Below are 10,736 nucleotides of genomic sequence, written 5' to 3' on the forward strand. Positions count from 1 at the left end.
ATCAGATCTGTTACACTTTCAATCTTCATCCAATCCAATACTTTCAATCTCATGACTGACAATTTTCCTACCAATCCAACATTTATCAACCTTGATTTCATACCTCATTTGTATTTTGCATGGCTGATCATTGCAGCCTGACCAATCAAAAGAATGAAGTTCAGAAAACAGTAATAGGGAAGGTTAAATTCAAACCAGTTGGACGGGTAAAGAATTTTGGCAACCTGTTACCGTGTTACGACATTTACATATGTGACTACTTGCATAAAACAAGATGGGTTCAAATGCTATGAATTTCCACCATTCACTAAGCAATCAGAAAAAAAAGGAGCAAAACTGAATGCAAATTGTGAAGGGTTCAAAGAAAACAAAGCAAATTTCATAGACAAAAAAATGTTAAGCTAAATGTGATTGTTCTCAAGATAATATTCTAGCAAGAAAAAACTAATTCACTGAAGGGAGGGGTGGATGTCAGCATTTTTTTGAATATCTGGTGAGATTATCTGATATTGAGTAGCTTAAGCTGCAATGTGAAGAGAATGCTGCTGCCATAGAGAAAGAGCTGTCACAGCTAGGGAGAGAGCTGCCGCCACCGAAGATGTTACTGTCACCGCCAGACTGCTCACCAAAGGGAGGGGCGGACGCAGCGTTTTCTGGTGAGAGTTTTTGAAGTTGAGCAGTTTGAGCTGCAACGAGAAGAGGCAAAAAGGTTTCAATTGATCGAAACCTTTTCCCAATTTTCATTAAAACCACAGTTAAAATGCTTCTAACTTTACTTCAACCAAAAAGCGTTAATTTATACAGAAATAAATGCAGCGCCTGATGCATGAGCATCAGATGCTTCGTGCGCACAGGACTGCTGTGCATGCATCAGGCCAATGAGGCCCACGCATCAGGTCAGCCTGCATCTTACACTAACTTATTGACGTGTTCAAAGGTTTGGTGCGCACTGAGGCGTGTGCATATGCCTCGGCGCTCATGCATCTAACAACATTGAAAGCAACTATCTAGCATGGTCCAAATCAGTCTTATTGTATTTAGTGGAAGAAACAAGCTTGGCTACATCAATGGACACATTTCCAAGCAAGCAGAGACAAATTCCTTATACAAAGAACATGCATGATGTAATGTATAATTTGCTCTGCATGTCTAAAATCACCAAAGAACTAAATTTTCAGGTTGTGTTTGCCCATACTAACATTGAAACACAAGATCTTACAACGAAGAAGAAGATTGGTGAAGGCATCTTGGGACAAGGCCCTTATGTGATTCATGTGCGCTGATCTGCCCTGACTGCCCATACAAGGAGAGATGGCAATTTGTAGCATCAAAGACTTGGGCACCCCTCTTACTGTGCTCAAAATATTTTGCTTCCTAGTTTAAGTTATGATTCTCATAGTTGTGAGATTTGAAAATATGCTAAGATGACAAGACTCATTTCATGAATCATTACTCTTTTTTATCTCCTTTTGAGTTAGTGCATACTGATGTGTGGGGACATGCTCATGTTAATTCTCATTCATTTTTAATTTTTGATATTTTTTACTATTTATTGATTAATATTCTAGAATTGCATGGGTCTATTTGTTGAAAACCAAAGACGATTTTTTTCGAAGTTTCTAGAATTTGAAACTCATAAAAAAACTCTTCATTTACACAATGGGACTGAGTACAAAAATCATTTCTTTGATAAATTTGAAAAAGAAAATGGGATGGAGCATCAATTCACCTGCATAGACAACCCCAACAGAATTGGGTTGCCGAGTGAAAAAACCACTAACTTCTTGCACACCTAGAATTTTTTAGAGTGATGCAATATTGAGAGCATGCTACATTATAAACCATACTCCCACAAGGGGGCTTGCCGAAAGGTCACCATTCGAAGTTCACATGAAAATAAAAATGGATCACTTTAGAGTCTTTGGATGTACAGTTTTGTCAAGAAAAGGAGAGTGACGAGCTTTGTCAAAAACAAGGAGGTTGACAAGTTTTTAGGATACTCAACTTCAAAGAAGGAATATACGTGTTTTGACATCACCACCAAGCAGACATATATCTCTAGAGAAGTATTTTTTTTTTATGAAGACACCCCTTTCTTTCTTCATAATATTCGATAAGGGAAGAATAGTCAAGATCATAATGACAGTGTGACACCAAATATGAGTGAATATGAGGACTTTGATGTGTCTATTATCACCCAAAGTCAACAACAAGATCCAACATCCATTTAAACTGCTCATAAGAGTAGAGGTTCTGATCCGACTGGTGTCAACATGAATCTCAGTGAGTCTCAATCTGAGCAAAATGACAACCCTACAGGTCATACAAGCACCACTTGCTGAGCCCATTGAAACAGTTTTGAGAAGATCCACTTGTATGGTTCAAACTCGTAGGTACTTGAACATTTTGTCACATATGCTGCTATCACCCATTCTTTGAGCAAAGTTCTAAACTATATTAAGGTTCCAGCTATCACAAGGCCTTCATAGGTCACTTAAACAACTAGATCCTTCATCCAACCAAAAAGCAAAAAAACAAGAGATCTGAGTCAAAGCTATGCAAGAAGAACTAAACACCCTTCACCAAAATCACATTTGGGACCTCACAATCTTTTCTGAAGGCAAGCAAGCTGTAGGGTGTAAGTGGATATTTAAAACTAAATATAATTGTGATGGTTTCATTAAGCAACATAAAGCTCTATTAGTCGTGAAAAGGTACACTCAAACCCACGGCCTTGATTATGAGGCTTTTCTCCTATGGCCAAGATGAACACGATTCACATCATTTTGTCAACCGCATGCAAATTTGAATGGCCACTATATCAATTGGATGTAAAAAAATGTTTTTTTGCAAGAGGACTTAAAATGAAGAGGTGTACATGCATCTTCCATCGGCCGGACACACAAAAGAAGGTACTCTTAACTTTGTTTGTAGACTTAAAAAGACTATCTATGGATTAAAGCAATCCCCTAGATCAAGGTATCAAAAATTAAACCATGCTTCAGATGCCCAAAACTTTTATATATGTCACTTTGATAATTCAATGTTTGTCAAAAGGCATGAAGAATATATTGTCCTTGTAGTCAAATATGTAGATGACATAATCGTTACCGGAAATTATTATCAAGGTATACAGCAGATTGATCGCAAGGTTATCGTTCATGAGAGTTGCTTCTGAATTTGAGTGATCTTGGTTTCGATGGTTTGGGTTCTTCCTTCTAGAGACTCGAGGTGACCTAAAACCAGACTTTGGGTAGGGGTTTTTGATGGTATGGTAGTGGTTACAGGCTTAGCTTGGGTAACTAAGTTGGAGAGATGACTAACCTGAGTTTCTAGTTTGAGAAGGTGGTTTTCGAGGGATAAAAGTTTTACCTGAACACCTGCAAGCGCAGAGAGGATTTTTTGAATTTCTTCTATCTTGTCAACAAGGGTTTAGGATTTTGGGTTTAGTTTTCCAACATCTGTGCGCAACCTATGGTGGGTTGTAAGGCTTACCTGATGCCTCTTTGACCTGGGTCTTTAACAAAGATTGTTGGCTTTTGGACACAAAACCACAAACACCGTGATGAAATAGGTGAAAGGAATAACAGAAATCTTCGCTTTCTACGTATCAATACTTGACATACATCTGATAGTGTATCAAATTTTGAAAACTTGGATGATGATAAATATCATTTTTAAATTGCCCTTTCTGTGGTTGCAGTGGAGACTGAAAGTGTTAGAATGAGACCAAACAACTTGTATACAAATAGATATCCTTAACTTTTTCTACTACGTACCAATGCTTGACATACATATGATAGTGTAACCAAATTTTAAAAACTTGAATAATGACAAATATCATTATTATAATATTTCTATTGATAATTTAAACATATTAAATCTAAGTTTATATAATCTTTAGGCTAAAATTTTTGTGCAAAAGTGTATGCATCTCATGCACTAAACGACTCATATTGATATTTAGAGTCGAATGTCGACATTAAACAAATATTTTTATAAACTTCTCATTAAATATTTTATTCAACTCTACCAATTGAGAATCAATGGCAACAATAAACATATCTTCATAATAATAATGTCTCATTGTAATAAAATTACGTTCACAGCGAAAAAGTGATCATCTGACAAAATATTGGGCGTCCATATATCGAAGAGGAATATCATATGTCATACAAAATGCTTTCATAGTATCTATAAATAAATCCCAACCAATCTCTATAAGTTCTTGTAGGAACTTTTTTGAACTATAAACTATAGTCATTGCATTTAAAACGTCTTGTCTTTGTATTTGCAATGCTTGACAAAGAATATCACTTTGTCCCAAAATTTTTTATATCAAGTGCAAAATAAATATAAAGTCAAATGATGTCATCAAGTTGTAAGCTGAATAAATTTCACCCTATATTTGATATGTTGATCCATTATCTCTTAAATTTTCCAATACTACACATGTTGCATAGAACATTTTTATCAAACTGCATACAGACAAAAAATGAGATCTTATCTAATATCACCAGATCGCTGTAGTGATCCAATTTGATTAAGTCATCTTCTTATTTCAAGTTCATCTATAACAATTATAAATGCAATTTCATTTGATTGCGCTTCATGCAATTCATTGTTATATTTACTGCTTGCACTAACAACATTAATTACATATTTTAACTGTTCAAAAAAGTTATGAACATCGACAACTTCTTTTGAAGCTGCAACAAGTGCAAGTTGTAATCTATGCACAAAACAGTTAACATAATATGCATAAGGACATCCATTCAAAATTAATGCTTGCAATCCATTTCATTTACCTCGCACATTACTAGCATTATCATATCATTGACCCTGTATATCTTGAATACTAAAATTATGTTGAGACAACAAAGTAGAAATTAAATTCTTCAAAATAATTGTTGTAGTATTCCTCACATGCACAACATTTAAAAATCGCTCTTGAACGACGTTGCTTATTAACAAATTTAAGAACAACAGTCATTTACTCTCTCTCTCTGACTCATCTTGAGCTTCATCAATAATAATACAATATTTAACATCACCAATTTATTCTATAATTTTAGTTTTCACTTTATTTGTAAAAACGTGTAAAATTTCTTTTTAAGTTGATGGTGATGTATATTTAGCATTCTTTAGAGCATTATCCAAAACAACTTGTGTAACTTTGTCATTAAAACTAGCTAAAGTTTTAATGAATTCAATAAAATTACCTTGATTCAATTTACCTTGATTCAATGAACTTGAACTTTTATCATGGCCTCTAAAAACAAAGTTTGAAATGCTAACCAATGAACTGCAACTACAGATGCCTTCAATCTCAAGCGGTTGTTATGAACAAACTCTGAACTTTGTTTTTCAATCATTTTATATATGTTTGCTATGACGACTTAAGTCAATATATGCTCGCACATTCATATTATATGGCGAATTTTAACTTGATCTCTCATGACTACCAAATGCACATGTTTTTTCTTCCTACCATCCACCCTCTTCCAACTCTGAATCCTTCAGTAATAAATGGACTATCATTTGAAGTTGTGATACTAAAACAATAACAGGGCAAACAATATAATATATATATATATATATATATATATATATATATATATATATATATAAGTGTACATATTATATGAATATATGTATCTGCACATAACATATAGTATGACATATATGCTATACTATATATGTCCGTATAACATATATATAGTATATAGTTTTACATATACGTACATATTATACATTTTTAAGACATATAAATGTTATGTTAACTATGGAAATCTTTAATCATAAGACACATATATGTTATGCTAATTATGGACACTGGATATCTATGAAGCTTGTGCTGATATGGCCCATGATTAATATATATGTTCATTTAACTTCATCTCTCTCATTTACTGATATCTCTCATATAAGTCACAACCCTGAATCACGAACGATGCTTTCTACAGTTTGAATTTTTGAATACCTGAAAGGTGGAGAATTCAAGTCAAAAAGACCAACATCAAGAGCTTTCGGACTAGAACAACCAGCAATATGGTTTCCTCCCTCTTTGCTTTCTCCCTCTTGGTCAATAACTTGTTTTTTTTTTTAAATAATCTTGAATATTTTTCATCATCTTTTCAATAAGCTAACACAAAAAATCTAAAATTTAAAATAGACAATAAGATTTAAACATATCGAAGTAATCAAACTTGAACCATTTCAGCCAGCTATAACTCGAGCATAACAGTAAAAAAAAAAAAAAAAAAAAATTGTGGAACAAAGACCATTGTTCTACAGAATTTTCGAAATGCGGCAACAAGCAACACCAAAAAAGAATTCAATTTGAAAATTTTGAAATAAAGCATTGTTGTGAAGAACATTTTACAACTAACAAAAGTGAACTCATTACATATATCCATTCAACGTTTGCTGACTTGGATCCAACGAATACACAACAATTAACAGAATACACAACAATTAACATCGCAAGACTATATTCTACCAAGTTGGCCAAAAACTAAAGGGACATAGTCACATAGATGATAGATCCCTACTTCTGCTTGAACCAATGCGAGAAGCAAAGAGAACTAGTAAAATCCAATGGCCGAGATTAACTTAAATAGCATCGATATGCTTTGCAGTTAAACTGAAAACTACTTCTAAATACATGGTTCTTGAACTTTCTTTTATGAAGCCCAAGTACATGGAAAGAGGCTTAATGTGAAGTACCTTTCTGGTTTTTCAAAAAAGTGAATGAAAGTCTAAAATTAGTGCTTTATATGACAACAAAAACTACTAGTTTCTACAGTGCAAGAAGGTCATTTGCAGTTGGGTTTGTGTTTAGCTCTATCAAAATATGCGCAAAGCAGAACCGACACAAAACTTAATTTTCAGTCTAAACGGTCATAAACCTTGAATATGGATCACAGTTGGATAGATATGATCTCAATCCTTTGAGGATCAGGTTTACATTTGGATGTAAATCAGTTCATATATGCAACGGTTAGAGATGATTACAGCTATTAAATCTACAAATATTTCAGGTTAAACTTACCTCATATATTCGAGGCTAGCGTTAAGAGGGCTGAACTAGACTAGAGTAGCATTACTTCAACACTAATGAGAAAACAAATGACATGCACCTAATTGCATGGATTAATCAGATAATAAATGCACTATGCAGCTTAAAACGACAAGTAATTTGGATATTTATCTGTTTGAACTTGAACTTGTTGAATACATCAGATTCATGTGCAAGGTCTTTTCAGAGATGAATTAATTCATCTGCATATCATAAGCAATTGATAGGATTAGCCACAGAAGCTGTTTGGTATAAATGGATAAAATGTTAAATTTTCATGCCAAAGAACAAACCATCTTCTCAAACCTTTCACACACTATGCTAACCTGTGTTCTTTAAGAATCAAGTCTGTGAAGTCCGCTCAAATTGGCTAGGTTCCCAATTTCTGAAGAGGATAGCCCTTCCCACTTGAACCTAAGGCCACGTTTGATGGCTAAGAAAAATACTGTTTATCGAGGGGTTTTTTTCTTTTTTGTACGGTTTCAACCAGCACCATCAAATGTGAGAAACTTTACCGTGCTAAAAGTCGATTTTCAGGGTAAATTTACCCCGGAAAAAAGTCGGACCCGTGGGGGTCCGACTTTTTTTCAACGATTTTTTTTTTGCCCGTTGGGGCTTTTTCCATCGTGCGCGCTCCTCTCCCTCGCCACCGCCGATCGACCGAGCTCTTTCTCCCTCGCTACTGCTGCTTCCTCTTTCGATCGACGGAGCTTCTTCTATCCCCTTTTCATCACACATCGACCGAGCACTTTCTCCCTCGCTATCGCATCTTCCTCCTCCGTTCGAACCGAACTCCTTCGATTCTCTTCTCATCACAGAGCCGGTTGGGCGATCGCATTTCTTCACAGGTAAGCTCGTTCCATTCCCCTCTTTCGCCCCATCTATACTTCGTTCTCCTTTTCTCCGCAAAAGCTATTGTTCCAAACATCGATTCGGAGCTTGTTCCTCAGCTTCCGATGATCGACCCATCTGTTTCCGGAGATAAATGCATCTATTGGACTATCTAGGGTTGGATTGCCGTGTTTTATCCCTCTTCCGGCCGCATTGTGCTGTTCCAGCAAAATACCCTGCTACTATTCCCGGCGGCTTGTTATTTTCCTCCTCCGGCGACATTGTCCACTTCGCCATCGTTTCTACTTTGAAGACCTGATTTTGATATCCGATGTCTCTTTTTGTGATTTTGGGGGTGAAAGGAAGCAACTCTGAATTGTTGTTCTTTCATCGTTCGCTGTCCCTTTTCCTCCTCCGACCTGCTTCTACCTGCAACCATGACGCCATTCATCAAAGATTTTCATTTTGCAGTCTAGGTATGATGCTCTCTCTCTCTCTATCTCCCCCTTCCCCCTCAGCTGGTTAACATTCTTGATATGCATATTTGTTATGTGAGAGATGATATCTTTTTAATTTCTTGATGCCATCAAACATGGCCTGAAACAAGAAAAAGGAAAATTTTCCTTTCTGTCAGTTTACCGTGGAGAATTTACCCTTGAAAAAATTCCCCCCCAAAAACATCCAGGCCATCAAACGTGGCCTAACAGTTTCACACAACCAAAATGCAATAAAAACACCAAATTGTACATATTTTTATACAACAATTTCCAATAAACTTGGATATCAACCATAAATTGTGAAGAAAAAAAGAAGGAGAGGCAGTCACTTTATTATTTGACCACAAAAGTGTATACTATAAAAGTAAATGTAGGATTGTGTACCTCAAAACGGAGGTAAGGAACAAAAATTACTGAAAACACAAATCCAGCAATTATGTAATAGGTTGGAGGCTTCCCCTTGATATGGGTAGTTCTTTGTTTTTGAGTCTGTCACTCTGTCAAGGGCACAGCCGAACTCTGGTGGCAGTGGGTAGCAGTGAGTCAGGGAGACAGGGACTCAAGTGGCCGGTGGGTGGCGGTTCGGTGGCACCGGGTAGCAGTTAGGGACTCAGGCGGCCGCAGGCTGAGGGCTGCGTTTTTCAAATCAAAATTGAAAATCCCCCTTCAGTTACGAAATAGGGCAAGACAGAGACAAAAGAAAGCTTCAACCTAGGTTTTGTGGGTTGGATTCGGGTTTAGATTTACATGGGCCAAACTAAACCACATCCAAATACTACAGGGGCCAAACTAAAAATTTTCATTTATTTTAATCTTTTTTTTTTGTCAATTCCCTCCCCATTGGCTTCGACCTTGGTTTTCTACAAATCAATGAATACGAAGCAAGTGGGCTGTTTACATCTTTATGCCTAACTTGAGGAGAGTGTTGAAATGAACTCTTTGTCCAACATAGCTATGCAATATTGTATATCCATAGTTGAAGATCGGTTGTTCATTACCGTTTATGAACCAACGAATCTTTCCTTTGAGTGCTTTTCTTCTCCGCCATTTGCTATATATCATGTATTGATGGACTTGTAACAAAATGAGAATGAACAATACAGCTGTGGATGTAAGTCCTGAGGACTGAACTACCTTAATTCTCGTGCTTTCCTTCTCTTTCAATTTCACAACATCAAGAGAGAGATGGAACGGTACAAAGCAAGGCGACAGACAGTTGGCCAGTCCAGCAGCAAAAAGAAGAGTGCGACGACAGAAAGGGGGAAGCGACCTCTCCAGGGTCGTGCCGGGGCTCTTCCGCCACGCCCATGAAGCCATCTCTGGCATCGCCTCTCTCTCTCTCTCTCTCTCCCTCTCTATACCTACAGATCTCCCTCTGTTCTCTCTCTACAAATCTCTCTCTATTGGCTGAGGGTCTGAGAGCACAGACAAACCCTCGGCAATGGCCGAGGGTTTGACATCAACCAGAACCCTCGGCCATTGCCGAGGGTTTCAACTTTCAAGTAGAACAGAACCCTCGGTAATGGCCGAGGGTTTCACAAAAAACCAAACTCTCGGCCATTGCCGCGGGTTTCAAGAACAAATAAACCCTTGCAATGGTCGAGGGTTTAAAAAAAACACAATCGTCAGCAATGGCCGAGGGTTGTGAGGAAAACTCAAACCGCCGGCAAGGTGATAACCTCATCGGCGCATTTGAAACCCTCTTCGTTGGCCATGTGGTTACTGGAAAAGAAGGGCTGCAAAGCCCTCTTTTTCCGGAAGGGCTGCAAAGCCCTCCTTTTCCGGCAACTCATCCCTCCTTTTTGAGAGAGAGCGAGAGAGAGAGACTTGCCTGGACATGGCCACCACCAGCTATGGCGCCTCGCCGAAGATCCTTTCGTCACCGGCCGTCGCATGCTCTCACGGCTGATGCTGCCGTGCGTCGGTGAGAATGATCCGATGGCTTCAAAAAGCCACAACACAACAAAGGTTCTCGAGGGTCTGGCTTTACAAGCTTGGATTCCAGATCCTTAGATCTGAAATCGGTCCCGGATCTTAGATCCGGGGCCATCCAACGCAGCCCTATGGTGTTAAAGCTATTACAATAAACGTACATTCCTAATCCATCTATATCAGCTTTGTGGAATTCATAGCTGTTCCGAATTAATATTTAAATATGAAAATTTCAACAAAGGTTGTTTGATTATCTCTAATTTAATTTGATAATATATTTTTTATATTTGAACGTCACGAATTTAAGATCACTCCCTTTTCTCTTTTGTTTCAGGTCAGACATTTTTTTAGTGCAAACGAGCAAAATGAAAGTCTCGAACATAAACTTAGATAAG

General features: G+C 37.2%; 1 protein-coding gene across 3 annotated transcripts; it reads right to left on the reverse strand.

Annotated features, from left to right (window-relative positions):
- Window positions 1-363: 363 nt before the first annotated feature.
- Window positions 364-10,214, reverse strand: LOC116255767 (uncharacterized). 3 transcript variants are annotated; one of them, XR_007573611.1, is made up of 3 exons: window positions 9,544-10,214; window positions 7,597-8,341; window positions 364-686 (listed from the first exon to the last, which is right to left on the reverse strand). XR_007573611.1 is itself a non-coding variant. In XM_031631752.2 (2 exons), the coding sequence occupies exons 1-2, from the start codon at window positions 9,733-9,735 to the stop codon at window positions 519-521; spliced, it is 360 nt and encodes a 119-aa protein (XP_031487612.1). In that variant the 5' UTR covers window positions 9,736-10,214; the 3' UTR covers window positions 364-518. The 3 variants fall into 3 exon arrangements, 1 of the variants encoding a protein (XP_031487612.1); XR_004172948.2 differs by lacking the exon at window positions 7,597-8,341 and having other exon boundaries at window positions 364-727; XM_031631752.2 differs by lacking the exon at window positions 7,597-8,341.
- Between the last annotated feature and the right edge of the window lie 522 nt (window positions 10,215-10,736).

This window comes from Nymphaea colorata, chromosome 6 (assembly GCF_008831285.2).
Source record: "Nymphaea colorata isolate Beijing-Zhang1983 chromosome 6, ASM883128v2, whole genome shotgun sequence".
Classification (NCBI taxonomy): Eukaryota; Viridiplantae; Streptophyta; class Magnoliopsida; order Nymphaeales; family Nymphaeaceae; genus Nymphaea; species Nymphaea colorata.

Bases quoted from the DNA above. Each gene is read 5' to 3' on its own strand.
- LOC116255767 (XM_031631752.2), bottom strand. From the start codon at position 9,735: ATGCCAGAGATGGCTTCATGGGCGTGGCGGAAGAGCCCCGGCACGACC. The intron at 687-9,543 runs GTAGTTCAGTCC...TTCTCGTTGCAG, and splicing joins AGGAAAGCACGAGAATTAAG to CTCAAACTGCTCAACTTCAA.